Here is a 17,516-nt window from a genome sequence, read left to right as displayed (position 1 = left end):
GGATTCCCAAATCTTTAGCTCCAGCCTTGCCCTAAAGCTTGGTGCTGACCTTGTGGCTACCTGTGCATTGCTCCTCGTAGAGTGGGCCCTAGACAGACGCAAGCATCCCCCAGGAGACGGAGATGCGGATGCTCAGCTCCCACCCACGCTTACTGCGCAGTAGTAAGATACCAAACACCCTGTGTAGCTCACTGGCTCCAGGGATACCTCCAGTCTACCCTGCCCTTACCCCAGCCTCTCCCTCTGTCATCATGAGTTACATTGACAGGTGGCACTACTGTTTTTCCAGACTCTCGTGGCTTCCCTTTCTATTCCATTCTTCCTTTCATGTCTTGATTCATCTAGTATAGTTACTGTCTGCTTAGCAGAGCTAACTGTCAGAGGTTCTATAACAGGGTGTTAGCGGTTCAGGAATGTCCTCGATCCCGCAGACCCTAGGTTCTTTCTTATTTTAATCGAAGAATTGAATGAAAAGGACAGAAGAATAATTATTAAATTATTATATTTATTGAGGGAAGTACAGAGCCATGGAAAGGCACCCCCGTGGCTAAAGATCCCATGTGGAAGGCCTAGAAAAACTGCGGAAAGAAAAAAAGAGAAAAGAAAGCTCAAGAAGCTCCTGCCATGTGGGGAGCTGGCGGGGGGGGGGGTGGCAGGGGAGGGTTTAAGAACCCATGTAAGGGCTAGGGGGCCCTCCCCTTGGCTGTGCTTGACCCGCTGGGCCCAGGCCCAGCTCAGGGGAAAAACTCACCCACAGCTGGAAGTTCCCAAGTGGTCAGAGAGAGCCACTGCCCTCCTCTTGTCAAGGTATTTATAACTTTATAGCGATGGGCTGCCTTCCGTGCAGGTGGACCAGAGGGCCAGCTGGTTGCCTAGGGCCAGGGGCTGGCTCAGGAAGAGGCTAGCCCTGACACCAAGTGCCAGGGCCTGAATGGGACCAACCACAGTGTTTAAATCCTGTGAAAGCCCTCCCTACCAGGAGGGCTGGCTATTTGTGGAAAAACAGGTCTAGGGAAGGAGACAAGCGATAAGAAGTCAGATCACCTTTGATGTCTAGCAAGGGCAGACTTCCTGCCTTTTTTCTTACTTTTGGGGGTCCAGCCACCCTGACCACACCCCTCTCAGTACAGTGAGCAGACCCCGCTTTATTTCTGCCACGCAGAGCTTGGTGTGGAGTGGGAGAAGCACCTTCCAATTCCCACTGTGAGTTCCAGAGTGTGAGATTGGGATGAGCTCTCTAGAAGGTCTGCCACACCAGTCCATGACTGACCAGGAGACTCCCTAGGGGGTTGTTGCTTGTGCCCAACACCCAGGGTGAGGGAAATTTGTCAGGTAAAGTGGAACGGAAGAGTGCAGGCGGAGGGGTATCACATTCCAAGGCCTGGGTCATCAGGCCAGTGGAGAATTACTAAGAAGCATTTATATGCTCTCAAGGCCTTCATCTGTATTTGCTCTTCCACGTAACTCTACTGGACTTCCATCCTGTCCCCTCCCATGCCAAATCAAGCTTGTAAGAATGCATCCAGATTCCCCACCCACAGGGGTGATGTGACTGGATACTCTGTGGCCTAGCTCATCAGTCTCTTTGGTGAGCCATTCCACTCGTAAGCTCACTTCTAAAACCATTTCCCTTAATGTTCCCAACCCATAGTCAGATTAGAGTTTGCCCTCTGATGACTTCTTTCCAAGAATTTTTTTTTTATATGTAAACATAATATTAAAATGTAGCACTGGGCGAGAGAGAGAGAGAGAGAGAGAGAGAGAGAGAGAGAGAGGGAGCAAGCGCGAGAGCACCCAACAGTTAAGGCCTATAAAGCCTGACAACCCAGCTTCGGTTTCCTCGTACCCATATAAAGCCAGATGCACAAAGTGGAACATGTGTCTGCAGTTTGCAGTGGCTAGGGGCCCTGGCATCATTCTCGTTCTCCCTCCCCTGCTCTCCTCCACTCTCTGCAAATAAATAAATAAAAGATGTATAAAATACGGCATTACGCCAGATTTTCACAGCTATGATGAAATACCTGACACAGCTATGGGTGAAGACAAAGAGGTTTATTTAGCTCAGTTTTAGAGGCTGAAGGGCATGACCTTGACACTGCCCCAGCCCTCAGCTGCATGGCGGTATGAGGGGTGGCCACAGCCAGAACCCGTAAGAGCCAGCAGAGCAACGACAACCCAATGGCAAGAACCTCCCAAGGGGTTAAGGGAGAAATACCTCACACCTCAGTATCACCAACTAGGACTTGCCCCTCGAAAGTTCTACTGCCTTCCAAGAGTGTCACCTGGGGGATCCAATCACAGTGCACCCTTGGGGGACACAAAGCATTGCATACAGAGAAATGTGCTACTTGACAGACTGTTGCCAAACGAACACAGCAGTGTCATTAGCACCCACACAAGACATAGGACGTCACAAGTAACCCAGAAAGCCCTGTGCCCCCTCCTAGGCACCATGTCCAGAAGCAACCACTAGCCTATCTTCTGATCCAGGATCACTTAGTTTTGCCTATTTTGTTTGTTTGCAAGCAGAGATAAATAGAAGAGAGAATGGGCACACCAGGGCCTCCAGTTGTGACCAACTTCAGGTGCATGTGCCACTTTGTGCATCTGGTTTCACGTGGGTACTGCCGAATCGAACTTGGGTCAATAGGCTTTACGGCAAACCCAGCACCTTAACCACTGAGTCATCTCTCCAGCCCCAAGTTTTTGACCATGTGGAAATGTAACCGTGCCCCAGGGGACCTGTTTTTCTCAAGGTAACTTTCAAGAGGTTGTTTTGTGTCGCATGTGCCAGTGGCTCACGGCTTTCTCTTGCTGTGTACGAGTGGTGCTTTACCATACCAATTTGTCCATTCTAGGGTTGGAAGTCCTTCCCATCTGGCTGTATGGTGATGAGTCTTATATTTTCATGAATAAAGTACATTTTTCTGTTGGGAACATGCCTAGGAATGTTGTTGTATTTCAGAATATGCATATGTTCATCTTGGTAGATTTTACCCAACAGTTCCCCACAGGAGTTACATTAACTTATGTTCTGATCAGCAGCCCTGTGGAGTTCCAAGCGCTGTGCATCTCCATGGCTTGTCATTCTTAAATCGTGGCTCTTCCAAGTTGGCATGTGGGACTTTGCTTTGTGGCTTTACTTTGCATTTCTAACAGTTTCTTTTGTTCTCGTTCCCCTTCCCTACCCCGCTCCTCCGTCCCTGTCCAATATAGCCCTCTTTCCACATGCACCCTGCATATTTCCTTTGTCTTCCCGCCTCCTCTCAGCACCTCTTGTCCCCTCTCATGGTCTCCTAACTTGAAACATAACCTAAACTCAGTCTCACATCCCCTTGGTTACATACATACATTAAAAGTTAGGGCTGGAGAGATGGCTTAGCAGTTCAGGTGCTTGAAGGACTCATGTTTGACACTCCAGGTCCCACATAAGTCAGATGCACAGTGACATAAGTGTGCAAGATAGCACATGTGCACAAGGGTGTGCACGCGTCTGAGGTCAAATTGCAGTGGCTGGAGGCCCTGGCACGCCAATTCTTCCTCACTCTCTTGCATAAAAAAAACAAAAACAAAAAAAAAGGCAGTCTGTTGGGCTTGTCTCAAAAAAAAAAAAAAAAAAGGTTAGGATCCACAAAAGAGAGAGAACATGTCTATTTTTTTCTGCCTTTATGGGCTAGGTTCACCCACTTGGTATAATTCTACTTGCCATTTCTTTGACTGGTGATTTGGTTGAATAGCTACTTTGTTTTCTTCCCATTTTCTACCAGATTTTTATTTTTAAGGTTTTTTATTTATGTCTTTGAGAGAGAAAGGAAGAGGCAGAGAGAGAGAGAACGGGTGTGCCAGGGCCTCCAGCCACTGAAAACGAACTCCAGACGCGTGCACCCCCTTGTGCATCTGTTTTATGTGGTTCCTGGGGAGTCGAACTGGGGTCCTTAGGCATTGCAAGTAAACACCTTAACTGCTAAGCCATTTTCCCAGCTCTTCTACCAGATTTTAAAGATTGGGTTATAAACATGTTTCATAAAGTCTTTGTAGATACGTACATTTGATATTTTATTTATTTACTTAACAGAGAAAGAGGGAGAGAGAGCCACTGCAAATGAACTTCAGATGCATGTGCCCCCTTGTGCATCTGGCTAACGTGGGTCCTGGGGACTTGACCTGGGTCCTCTGGCTTAGCAGGCATACACCTTAACCGCTAAGCCAGCCCTCCAACCCAATACGTATATTTGAAATATCTCTCACTGGAGACTGTCCTTTTACTCTTCCAAATGAGGCCTTTTCATAAAGAGGAGTTCTTTGTTTTAATATAATCCAATTTATTAATAAGCTTTTTCATGTTTTACATAGTATTTATGCCACACTTAGTTCTGTAAAACCTGAGAAACCTGAGGGGTAGAGTATTATACAAACAAATACCTCCAGTAGTAAGGCTTACATTAAAAGAAAAAAAAAATGAAGGCCCGAGACATTGGAAGATGCAGAAGACAAACAAGCCATGCAGTTCTGTGAACATGTGTCGTATAGTTGGGCAGAGTGTTTGGCTCGGAGCATTGTGGAAGTCAAAGAAGAAATGGAAACGTGGCTTGTTACCCTCTTCTCCTTACTTGAGCCTGCAGCTCGTATTGTGAGGAGTCAGGCCTGCCTGTGCGAGAAAGCGAGAAAGCTGGTCATTTGCATATGGAAGTGCTAACAGGTGCATCTTATGTTGCAGGTTATTCAGCGATAGTTATGACCTCCCGGTTACGTGCGTTGGGTGGAAGAATTAATAATATACGAACCTCTGAATTACCCAAAGAGAAAACTCGATCCGAAGTCGTCTGCAGCATACGCTTTTTAGATGGCTTGGTGCAGACCTTTAAAGTTAACGTAAGTTCATTTTCTTTTTTTCTGTTCTGAGTAAGTGCTCTTAAGAAATAGTTTCTATCTCATGGCTTACAAAATGAAGAAAAAAAATTAATCAAAAGTAAAAGTTTGAGGGCAGGAGAGATGGCTTAGCGGTTAAGCGCTTGCCTGTGAAACCAAAGGACCCTGGTTCGAGGCTGGATTCTCCAAGACCCACGTTAGCCAGATGCACAAGGGGGCGCACATGTCCGGAGTTCCTATGCAGTGGCTGGAAGCCCTGGCACACCCATTCTTTCTCTCTCTCTTTCTCTCTCTCTCTTTCTCTGTCACTCTAATAAGCAAATGAATAAAGAAAGAAATAAAGAAATAAAAAAGTAAAAGTTTGAGATTTTCAGCCACACAGGATGACAGACATTTGACTGGACGTACCCTAACACCTTTGCCCTGTCTCGTGTTTCTCCTCTCTTCTTAGGAACATGAACCGTGCCATCCTCAGATGGTAGTGATCTGCACACTTTCTTTTAGTGCCTGTGTGGCCTTGCATTTAAAAAAAACATATATTTTATTTATTTATTTGAGAGACAAAAAGTGGCAGAGAGAGAGAATGGGCATGCCAGGGCCTCTAGCCACTGCAGACGAACTCCCAATGCATGTTGCCCCCGCCCCCCGCCCGCCGTGCATCTGGCTTACATGGGTCTTGGAGAGTCGAACTGGGATCCTTTGACTTTGAAGCAAATGCCTTAACTGCTAAGCCATCTCTCCAGCTATGGCCTTGCATTTTTATTGGTAGCCAGAGTGACTAGGGTACTGTTACACTGTGAGCTCCTTGAGGACAGGAGGGGTCTATTGGCACAGGGCTTGGTGTACAGCTCTGTAAATGCATAGCAGGGGGCCAGCCTCATAGAGACAGTGCTGCCAAGGTCCTGGCTTCTGTTTGGAGCCTTTGGCAAAGCCAAGGCTGGGAACAAGGCTTCTGGTCACCAGTTTGGCAGCAGTAACAGTCAAGAATAGTAACAGTCTCTGTGCGCTGCCCACTGAGCTACCCTTGCACCCAAGGCTGCACCGTGCCAGCCTCTGTCTACCCCAGCTTTTAAACCCCACTGTATAGGGAAAGGTGTCTTGAGGAGGCGATCTAGGTGTGGCCCGCACACACCTGTAATCCTAGCACTTGGGAGGTAGATGCAGGAGAATCTGGAGTTCAAGGTCATCCTCGTCTACATGGCAAGTTAGGGGCAAGCCTGGGCTAAATTTTGACTCTGTCTTGAGCAACAAAGGAAACAGTTGACAGGACCAGAAAAAAGCCCACAAGAACTTAAAGTATATCAAAAGCCTCCCCTGATTTCCTCTTGCTCCTCAGCTCACTGGGGGTCTTGGTACATGCAGGCAGGGGCAACCGTTGGCGTGAAGCAGATGTGATGGGTGTTGTGCCTTCTTCCACAGCAGTGGCAGGGCGTCTGGCCATGCCCTGGCTCTGGAGTGGATGGGAATCAGGTGCTAGAAGCTTGGCCCCTTTCCTGGAAGGGCAAAGATTTCGGGAGAGATGGTGTTTCTCAGCCGTCTCCTAGAATCCTGTGCTGTTCTTTTGAGACTGGGAAGTGCAAAAAGAAGTGTAAACGCCAGGAGGGAACTGAACTGTCTGTGCAGATGTTTCCAGAGTCTAATGAGATAAAACAAACGCTGGCAATGAGTTCCTTTGATCTGTATTTTCTTTTTTTTGTTGTATGTGTACTTGTGTGCATATGTATATAGAGGCCTGTGGCATGAAACTTTTTCCCTGAGAGATGTGAACTCACATCTTTTTTCCCCAGATATAAAGCACAGACAACAGACCAAAGCACACCTGCACCAAAACTGGTTTTGGGGGACCAATGAATCTACTGGGTTATTTGCAGAGCAGGGTGAGGGGCTGCTTACAGGAGTGTGGGCCTCAAAGCAGCCTTAGCATTGAGCAGTGTCCTCCCCACACGGGAGGACGACCTCCCCACAGCTGCTTAGTGGAGCTCACTGTTTTGGAGTCCTCCCCCCCCCCCTCGTGGATGCTCCTCTCTCAGCCTAAATGGTGAGGAGTGACTAAAGAGCTTGGAGACCCCAAAGCAGCCTTCACATCAAGAAGTCCCATCCCAGAGTGGATGATGATGTAGTTACTTCCACGTTGCCGAGACATAAAGAGCTGATGGGAGGAAAGGGTTTATGTTGCTTTCAGTCTCAATGGGAAGATTGATCATGAAGGGGAAGGGTCCAACAGCAGGAGCTGGGCATCATGTCTTGTCATCAGGTAGAAGATAGCAAGTGTGACCTGGCCAGGGGGAGCTGGCTGTAATCCCCCGAAGCTCACCCCTAGCAACACACCTCCACCAGCAAGTCTTCACCTCCCAAACTGCCACCCGCTGAGGACCACATATTTAAAACACATGAGTCTATAGGGAACACCTGACTCAAACCACCACATGATGACGTCCCCGTAGCTGCTTAAATGGACGTCTCTGTCCCTCGACCTTCTACCCTCTATCTTCCCGGGAGGCCAGGAGACCTGGTGCATCATTGCGTGCATCTGGCACAGGCGGCACCAGCTACCTCAGCTGGTCTGATGACCTTCCCCATGCTAGCCCTTCTGTGGGGAAATGTCAGTAGGCCCGATCTCATCAGTCACTCGTGAGTCGTCCCACTGCTCCTTGTAAAGCTGGCAAGAGTTGTTTGCTGCTTTCATTTTGGAGGAATTTGCTGTACAAGACCAGAAGGTAACTGCAAGTGACCCAGATACCACCTGTCCTTATGGAGACAGGATCTCTCACTGGTCTAGAGCTCACCACTTAGGCCAGAATGTCTGGCAAGCAAGCCCCGAGGACCTGCCTGTCCCACCTCTCCAGTAGTGGGGTTTCCAGGTGCATGCCACCATGCCCAGCTGCTTTTACATGACCTCTGGAACTAGAACTTACATCCTCATGCTTGCACAGCTCGCACTTGACCTAAGCTATCTGCCCAGCTAGATCCCCAAGGTAGGAGCTCACTGTGTAGCCCACGGTACCCTTGAACTTGAGCTGATTACATTGCGTCAGCTTCCTGAATGTTGGGATTATAGGCGTGATGTATCACACCCTACTGACCTGCTTCTCAAAAAGCCGCTTTGGAGAAAACTGTGTAGCAGCCCCTACTGGCTGCTCACCTAGGCACCTCCTAGACCTGGCCAAGACTACCTTACATGACCATCCCAACCTCAGACTACCTACCAGCATCTACCCTCACCTGTGTTCAGAAATTCCATGAGAATTTTCTGCAATCCTGGAAATGCCCTGTATCATGTCCAGTATGGAGGCTAATGACCACATGTGAAAGGTAATTAGACCCTTGAAATGTGACTCATATCCCTGAAGAAGTAGGTTTATGTTTTGTTTTGTTTTTTCCTGGTGCTTGGATTAAACCCAGAACCTCATACCCACTAGATAAATGCTGTATCACTGAGCCATACCCAAACCTAGAATTAAACTTTTAATCTTAATTAAAATTTAAAGAGTCTCTGTAGCTCATGGCCTCCACTTTGCACAGTAAAGTACTAGCAAACATTTCTTAAAGTGCTCCAGAATTAAAAATAGAAATAGAATCCTGTGTCCTGCCTGTGGATTTCCAAAAACTCATGGAGACAGGGCCTGGGAATGTGCAGTCTTGATGCATGCTGCTGCTTGGAGAACTGGTTTTGAGCACTTTTGGTAGGATAGTTTTTATTTCTTTCAACATTTGCTTTGCCGGGGTGGTAGAATATGGGAGGCTAACTTAGGAGAATCAGAGCCACCAGGCCAGCCTGGGCTAACAGCAAGCTCCAGAATGTGCCTCAGAACAGACAGAAACCGTTGCCCTGATTTTATGCAATTTATATCCGGTCTCCTTTTTGACACAGACTTACATAGGCCCTAGTGATTAAATGAGCCCTCCGGAGATCATAAATGTGTCTTCAAGATATCTTAGTATATGTCTGACTTCTGGGTTAAAATTTCTAGAGCTATTTCTCAGCATACCATTTTCTTGATAAGAAGATGAAGATTTGGTCATATTTAACTCATTCATTCAGTCAACAATACTTTCTGAGCACCTACTACAGGCCAGGCTTTGTTGTGGGTGTAGAGACTATAACAGTGACCAAACAGCACCAGTGTATCTATTTTAAAGCTTGCACTTTAATGGAACAAGATCCAGAACCATATGGTTATCTAGAGGAAGCCCATTCCAGTGAGAAGAAACCTCAGCATTATGAAAGCCCTGAGGCAGGAACCCGGATGTGTGATTACAGAACAGCCAATGTGTCTGGAGAGGTGAGTAGGGAGAAACAGAGCTGGAGATAAGTCTGGAAAGGTGTGAGTAGGGAGAAACAGAGCTGGAGATAAGTCTGGAGAGGTGTGATTGGGGATGGAGGTAGGAGGCCATATGGAGCCTCTGAAGTAGTCCTGGGCATACTGGCTTCTATTCAGTGAAGTGGAGGGCACTGCTGGATTTGGATAGAGCCCTGGCATGATCTAACTCAAGTGCCATTCTGTCTGCAATAGCCAGAGGTAGAAAGCTGAGAGACTGCCCAGCAGTCCCTGCAGGGGAGCTGGTGATGGGCAGGATAGTCATGTGGGTGTGGCTAGGACGTAAAGCCAACAGGATCTGCTGTCAGCCTGGATTAGTGATGTGAAGGAACCAAAGGTCTCAAGGTGACTCCAAGCTTTTTGGCCTGAGCAACCTGCAAGACAGAGTTGCAATGTATAGAGCTGGTGTATCAGAAGCAGGTTAGGGAATGAAAGGGTTTTTTTTCAGCTTAATTTTTAAAAATACTTTTTATCACTTTATTTATTAGAAACAGGGAGAGAGAGAGAGAGAGAGAATGGACGCACCAGGGCCTCTAGCCACTGCAAACGAACTCCAGATGCATGCACCACAATGTGCACCTGGTAATGTGGGTGCTGAGGAATCGAACCTGGGTCCTTAGGCTTCAAAGGCAAGTGTATTAACTGCTAAGCCATCTCTCCAGCCCTGGTTTTCTCCTTTTTATACAGCCTACCTGTCCTGTGGGATTGTGCCACCCACAGTTAAGGTGGAGGTCCTGATGTAGAAAATCCTTAACATACATGCCAAGAGATTTGTTTCCATGGTGATCCTAAATCCTTCCGAGTTGACAGTGAGAGATTAAACACTGTAACCGGGAATACTGTGGTCATTATTCATCCTGTGGAAATGGCACTAGGTACACAGGAGCTCAGGGAATAGGTACAGCTGGGAGGGTTATCCGTGAGGGTGTTACCAACGTGGAGAGGTGTTGGAAACCATGGGCCTGGGTGAGAAGTGAGGAGGCAAGGCAGTATGGGGCCTCATAGGGAAAGGTTGCAAAGGGGCCGGGAAGACAGCTGGCTCCTGGGTAAGGTGTTTGCCATGCAAGCATGAACACCTAAGCTTAGACCCGTGGTACCCACGTAAGATGCTGGGCACGGTGACATGTGCCTCTAACCACAGCTTGGGGGTGGTGGAAGCAGGGATTCTCTGAGGCTCACAGGCATGCAAACCCGTGTATACACATGTGCCTCCACACATACAAACATATACATAGGCACAGGAAGAAGGAGAGGAAGAGAGGCGAGAGAGAGAGGGAAAGGCGGGAAGAAAGGCTTCAGAGACAGTGAAGGGGCAAGTGTTTACCAAGCAAGGCTGAGGAGGACCAGGTGCTCCTCCCGCGCACAGGTGCATACCAAGCCTCAGAACAGAGCATGGCCAGTGGTGGATGCGCAGACATTCTCAGTTTTTTTTTTAAATTTTTTTTGTTCATTATTTATTTATTTATTTGAGAGCGACAGACATAGAGAGAAAGGCAGATAGAGGGAGAGAGAGAGAATGGGCGCGCCAGGGCTTCCAGCCACTGCAAACGAACTCCAGACGTGTGTGCCCCCTTGTGCATCTGGCTAACGTGGGACCTGGGGAACTGAGCCTCGAACCGGGGTCCTTAGGCTTCACAGGCAAGCGCTTAACTGCTAAGCCATCTCTCCAGCCCCATTCTCAGTTATTAACACCATCCTCACTGCTTTGCTGCTGCTCAAAGCTTGAAGCTACCCGATCCAAGGTTCATTCACTGGAACTTGCAAGATTGAGGGTCTGGCTGTAGCTGGAAATTCCTCTCGGCAGGTGGTCACACAGTCTCATTCAGACTCTGCCCAGCACTGTAACTGGGAGGGGACCCACTCAGGGCTGCCTGTTGGCCCTTAGTTTTTCCAACCCTGCCAGGAGAGAACCAGGCACTGACAGTGAGCTGGGGCAGCAAAGGTGGCCTCTTTTTCAGGGCACAGGCCTGTTGTTATTACAAATATGTCTTGGATTATATTTTAATTCCTTTTGGGAACTGGGAGATTCATGCAGGATTGATGCCCACATGTTCCACTTGCATAGTCCAGAGGGGTTGTATGAACACAGGGGTTTGGTGTTAAACAGACCCGAATTAGGCGTCAGGCATCTATTGGCTGATGGCACAAATTTGCCAGGCACAGAACCTGTCTGTGCCTGTTTCTCAGTGGCAGGGAATGCTGATCACCTTTGCAAAGTTGATGCTAAAAGCTGAGCTTGTCTGTAAAGTATGCGTGTGGTATTGTGTCTGATTTCTTGTATATGTACAATAAATTACAATTGTTATTGAAAGTCATATAAATATACAAAAGTGGAAATAATTCCAACAAGGGGAATAGATAGTGCTAATGAATTCAGAGGTGGGGAGATAGCTCAGTAGATGAAAGTACTTGTTCTGAAAGTGTGGGGACCTGAGTTCAGATCCCCAGAACCCATGTAAAAGCTAGACACTGTAGTGGGCATTTGTAACCCTAGTGCATCTATGGAGAGAAGGAGGTAGAGATGGAGAGTTTCCACGATGCTTGTAGACCAATTAGCATGGTGAATATAGCATTGTTGCTGTCAGGTTCACATTGCTGGAAGAAATCACCCAACCAAGAGCAGCTTGAGGGAAAAAAGGTTTATTTTGGCTTACAGACTCGAGGGGAAGCTCCATAATGACAGGGGAAAACAATGGCATAAGCAGAGGGTGGACATCACCTCCTGGCCAACATCAGGTGGACAACGGGAAGAGGAGAGGGTGCCAAACACTGGCAAGGGGACACTGGCTGTAACACCCAACAACACACTGCCTCCAGGAGGCATTAATTCCCACATCTCCATCAGCTGGGAGCCTACCATTCAGAACACCTAAGTTCATGGGAGTCACCTGAATCAAACCACTACAAACGGTGAACAAGAAAAAGAAACCTTGCCTTAAACAAGGTAGAAGGTAAGGCCTCACACTTGAAAACTGTCCTCTGGCCCACACAGACCATGGCATGTGTGTGCCCACACTTATGCACATGAACATATATATAGTACACACACACACATACACACACATCTCAAAACAAAGAGTATCTTGTAACTTGGGGGAGTGTCTCATGACTTAGAATGTGTGGACTGCATTGTTTCTTTGCATACTCATGGAGATTCTCTTGTGATGCCCTAGGTAGAGGAAGTGGCAGGTTCAGTAGCCTTTAGGCTAGAAGGGGGTACACTCCAGAAATAGGCATGCCTCCTGATTCCACAGGACGCACCAGATCTCATGGAGCTGCCCCCTAAATGTTGCATCAGGAGGGCTGACATTTACTGGAGTCTCCCCATCGTGGTCACTGCAACCCACTTTCATTATGTTACCTGCTATCAGGAGCTCATCAAAGAGCCCTTTGTGCCTGTTCCATCCCTTGGCTATTTCTGACTTATATTGTCCTGAAGATGAATGCTTTGGTTCAAAGGATTCCTGAGAAGTTAGCCTGTTAAAATAGAATTTGTGATTTCCCAAATGCTCCAAGATGATTTAGACCCTGTTTTTCCTTCCTTCCTTTTATATTTTATTTTTATTTATGTGTTTGAGAGAGGGAGTCAGAGAGAGAGAGAGAGAGAGAGAGAGAGAGAGAGAGAGAGAGCGTACCAGGGCTTCCAGCCACTGCAAACGAACTCCAGATGCATGTGCCAACTTGTGCATCTGGTTTATGTGGGTCCTGGGGAATTGAACTGAAGTCCTTTGGCTTTGTAGGCAAAAGTGCCTTAACCACTGCTAAGCTATCTCTCCAGCCCTCCCTCCCTCTTGCTTGCTTTCCTCTTTCTTTCTTTCTTTCTTTCCTTCTTTCTTTCTTTCTTTCTTTCTCTTTCTCTTTTTCTTTGTGCTAAGCCATTGGCTTCAAATGCCCACATACTAGAAAGGAGAGGTGGCATTGCCCCCTGTCCCCCTTCCAAGCCCAGAGCAGAGCTTGCTTCCACCTGTCCCCAGGTGGAACTGACCATTTGTGTCCTTCCTTGTGTGTCCACTCTACTCTGACCGGTTCAAACCACTTGACAGCATTTGACACTCCTTGTTAGTCACCACTTCCACGGCCAGGCAAGGAAAGGGATGCTTAATACGCTCTGTCCAGGTGCCCACGTCAGGCCTGCCCCATAAACACTGTGGCGCAGGCCTCCTAGTCCTGCTCTGGAGTGAAGTGTGGCTGAATGTCCCCACCGGCTTCTCACTTCAGAGGATGGAAGCAGCAAGACAGATAATCCCATAGGGTGACACAGGCCAAGTCACTTTGAGGGTATTTCAGAGGGCATTCAAGTATTTTTAGCTGTTAGTGGAGAGTTTTCCTCCCTGTGCATTCTTCTGGGTTCCTCTGAGGGAAGTAGCCACAGCTGGGCCCTGGGCGGCCAACAGGAGCCGACGTGGGATTAGCGTTTGTCGTGGGTAATCCATGGCAGGTCACGGCGTGTTTGCTGTGATCATAATGTGTGAGTTTTCCAACAGAGTCGCTGGAGAACCTCAGCTAAGGAGAGGAAGCAACCTTAGAAAGCTAAGTTCAACTCACAGTGTCTCAAGTCCTATTAACATAGTCTCTTAACCCTGCTTTCCATTTTCATCTTGTCATCTTGGAACTTGAATTTTATTAGTGCCGTTGTTATTGGGGGAAACATATTCATACACTCTCAGAAAATGTTGGCTCCCTTTGCTTACCATAAAGACATCGTCACCTCTGGTTCTTGGTTTGTTTCTTGGTCTAGAAACAAGACACTGGCCAGTCGCTCCTGGACATGGCACACAGCCATCTGGGCGTGACGGAGAAGGAGTACTTTGGCCTGCAGCATGGCGACGACCCGCTGGACTCCCCCGTAAGTGCCAGCCTGTAAGATGTTCTGCACTCCTGTCTGAGTTGGTTTCATAGCTTATGTTTTCTCACCAACAGAGATGGCTTGAGGCAAGCAAACCCCTCAGGAAGCAGCTGAAAGGTGGGTGTGTGACTCCTCACTTGGGGTGGTCATTGGGTGTGTGGTAGCTTGTATCTCCCCACTCCCCTGGGCTCTGGCGCCGCAGAGATCGGGGAGCCAGAGGCTGAGTTCGTAGACATGCTTTAGAGCAACCTTGGTCCCCCGCCCCAGCAGTGAGCAGGAACCCAAGGAGAGAGAGCAGGCAGCACAGAGCAAGAGAGACCAACTTATTTTACAAGGAAGGAAGGGTTTGGAGAATGGTGTAAGACGGGCAGGTGCCAACCTTTGTGCCTCTGAATAGCACAGTGCTGTCAGTGCAGACACAGCCACGGGCAGGTAAGGTCATAAACAGGAAAGAGGAAGCCTTTTAAGAGAGCTCATTCATCCTGAGTGCACCCCCATGTTTTGCACGGCTGCCACTGTAGCCATGCTTTACGTACCCTCTGCCCACGCCTTCTCAGCCTGGCTTCTCCCATGGCTCCATTGGCCTCGTTGAGCACCTGGTGTCGCAGGCTCAGCTTAATCAGTCTGCAGGGTCTCCTGAGCTGCCTTGTCTGCAGGAAAGGCTTCGCCACCCCCTCACTCCCTGATTCCAACTCTTGCCATTTCCCAGGGCCATGTGGACTCTCTTTCCTCTGCCTTCCCTTTCCGTTGTCATTGGCTACTTTGTGGCCAGTCATATTCTTGCTCTCATCTCATGGAGAAGCCTCAGCTCAGAGCTGGAAGTTCTCTAAAGAGGGAACCCTTGCTGCAGTCCTCTCTATCTGTTATGGTGCCTGACATGCTGGAGGAGCCTAATCACATGAGGCAGAGATAGCCATTGTCATTCATTCTCTCATGAACTCAGTCTTCTATCAAGTACATCCCGAGCTCTCAGACTGTCGCAAAACACCGCTAGGGTCTGGAAATCTGGTCCTATGTAGATGTGGACCTTGCCCTCAAGGGACTCATGGCAGGCATGAAAGTAGACTAGAGGACCCAGGGTTCGATGAGAGGGCTGTGCACATGACAGGCTGCCCTCGGTGCACTGCGGAGGACAAGCAGGATGGATGGCACATGATAGAAGGGAGGTGGGAATCCAGACAGCATCCCAAGGCGGTGAATGGGAAACCTCTGCTACAGATTTTGAGCATCACCCACTGGTAGCCAGGCCTGTGCACAGAGCTATTCTTAGATGCACATCCGCCATTAGAATTCTTTGAGCACCAGCCAGAGGGGAAGGACCTGGGAGATGGAAGGGTGGAGCCTGGATGAACTAAGGCAGAGGAGGAGATGAGCAGAAGAATTGACAAGTGAGTGAGCTAGGCCAGAGAAAGACTTGAATTTCAGAGGGCAAGAGAGTGCTAATTAAGCCCCTAGACAGGACTAAGCCATCTTTACTGGGTGCTAGAGAGAGGGTGAGATCAGCATGGAGGAGATCTCAGGATCTTGGCAATACTTTCAGATCCTCTGTTGCCATGTGTATCAAAAGAAATAGACTAATTTTATCCACATAAGCAAATTGTCCCATGGTGTGTTGACGCCTAAGTCATATTTGAGTATGTTCATTGTGTAATACTTGTGAAACATATTAATCATTTGATATGCCCTGTATTGAAAATATGTTTTCCAGTAGTAAAAAAAAAGATTTTGAAATGAGGCATGGCCAAATCAAAAACTTCAACATTGCCATTCTGGTTTTGTTACTAGCTGTGTGGTAAGACAAGTCTAAGCCTGTTGTCTTCCCTGTAAAACAAAGAAGATTAGCCCACTGGTATTCATGGAGGCGTCTAAGTTACAGAATATATATGAAACTGTTTGAAAAGCATATAAATGTAAGCTGTTACTTCCTTGGATCTTTGTTTAATATGCCGATTTAAAGACTGTTAAAACTCCTAATGCACCCAGGTGTGGTGGCACACGTCTTTAATCCCAGCAGAGGTAGGAGGACCACCATGAGTTAGACTCCATAGTGAATTCCAGGTCAGCCTGGGCTAGAGTGGGACCCTACCTCAAAAAAACAAAAACAAAAACAAAAAACCCCCTAACGCAGGTAACAGCGACAGAGCGCCTGGTTGGAACGTGTGCTAGGGGATGCTGTCCTCCGTGCCCACGGTGCATAAGTGCTCCTCACAGCCGCAGAGATTTTGGAGCAATTAAATTACACACCCCCTATTTGAAACCAGCACTTTGATGATGAAAAACATTATGGTTGAGTGAAAAAAATACCTCATTTGTGGAGACTAGCAACTTATATACATTGATGTTTTTGAAGGGAAATTTTAATCTGTTTTTGAAAACTGTTGTAGGAGGTTTCCCCTGTACGCTGCATTTTCGAGTAAGATTTTTTATACCTGATCCCAACACACTGCAGCAGGAACAAACCAGGTAATAACATTTTTCTACTTACTATGTAAAAACGAGTAACCTCTAAAATGTACTCTTAATTTTATACGTAATAACAAATAACCTAATTTGAGTATGGCCATCTCAACAATCATAATCCAAATAAAACGTTTGGGGTACATATGTTGAAATTTTCATTGGTATGTTCATTTTCAGTTCGAGGCCTACTTCCCTGACCTGATTGGTGCGGTTCCCAGCACACAGGCACCCGCCTCTTCTTGCTCCCCTGCCTCCATTCTACTCCAATGCCCCACGATCGCCGCGAGCACCCAGAACGGGATGTCGTTTCCACTAGTGCAGGCCTGGCCTGGCCTAGAAGACAAAAATGTGCACCAGTCTCCCACAGGCCACAGAGCACAGTATCTGAAGGCCCTGAGGATGACAAGACATGGCGGGAATCAGAGCATTTGATCGGGTCCCTGTGTGCAGGAGTGAGGAAAGGGAACAGGCTGGACCAAGCTTGTCTGCTGTGAGTCAGCAGGTGCTAGACAGATAAGGGAAGGGGAGCTGTGACGGCAGTGTTTACCCCGCAGGGCTTGCAGGCTGTGCTGGCTCAGGTCGGTTCTGGCAAGTGGGTTTCCTGGGTGGGAACAGGGTGTTCAGAATGAAAGGAGTGCAGTAAGAAAGCTATTCCTCTTGGAAAGCACACTGTGGCAGCCGCTCTCCCTCTCCTGTGGCAGGGTGAGCCCTTTTGCTACCTGGCCACATGTTCATCTGTAGGAAACTGTTTCACCAGCAAAGAGCTATGGACATTTCAGGATGATCGAGTCCTACTCCATGGTCATAAGTCCTCACCAAGTTGGTACCATTAACTAAAAGTGCTGTGTCACTTTTCCTTCTTTTTAATGGTAATCACGCAACCACATTCTAACTTTTAAGATTTAAAAGCCAATGTTAGTCTGTCACTGTTTTACCTTCTTTTTGAACCTCTTTCCTCCACAGAGGCAGATGGTAGCTTTGACTGTGTTCCCCGCCATGTTACATGTTAGACCTGTGTAAGG

The 17,516-nt window shown here is 47.8% G+C and overlaps 1 protein-coding gene across 3 annotated transcripts in view; it reads left to right on the top strand.

The window, feature by feature from the left end:
- The window catches only part of Ptpn3 (protein tyrosine phosphatase non-receptor type 3), a 128,173-nt gene that overhangs the window by 32,751 nt on the left and 77,906 nt on the right, over positions 1 to 17,516 (top strand). For all 3 annotated transcript variants that reach the window (XM_045131259.1, XM_045131262.1, XM_045131261.1), the window contains exons 2-5: positions 4,718 to 4,872; positions 13,927 to 14,034; positions 14,109 to 14,151; positions 16,419 to 16,497. In XM_045131259.1, the coding sequence (XP_044987194.1) occupies positions 4,735 to 4,872; positions 13,927 to 14,034; positions 14,109 to 14,151; positions 16,419 to 16,497 (368 nt within the window). In that variant the 5' untranslated portion in view covers positions 4,718 to 4,734. The remainder of the gene's footprint in view (positions 1 to 4,717; positions 4,873 to 13,926; positions 14,035 to 14,108; positions 14,152 to 16,418; positions 16,498 to 17,516) is intronic.

This window comes from Jaculus jaculus, chromosome 1, assembly GCF_020740685.1.
Source record: "Jaculus jaculus isolate mJacJac1 chromosome 1, mJacJac1.mat.Y.cur, whole genome shotgun sequence".
Taxonomy (NCBI): Eukaryota; Metazoa; Chordata; class Mammalia; order Rodentia; family Dipodidae; genus Jaculus; species Jaculus jaculus.
The sequence above is the reverse complement of the archived record's forward strand: the minus strand, read 5'-3'. Positions and strand labels throughout refer to the sequence as shown.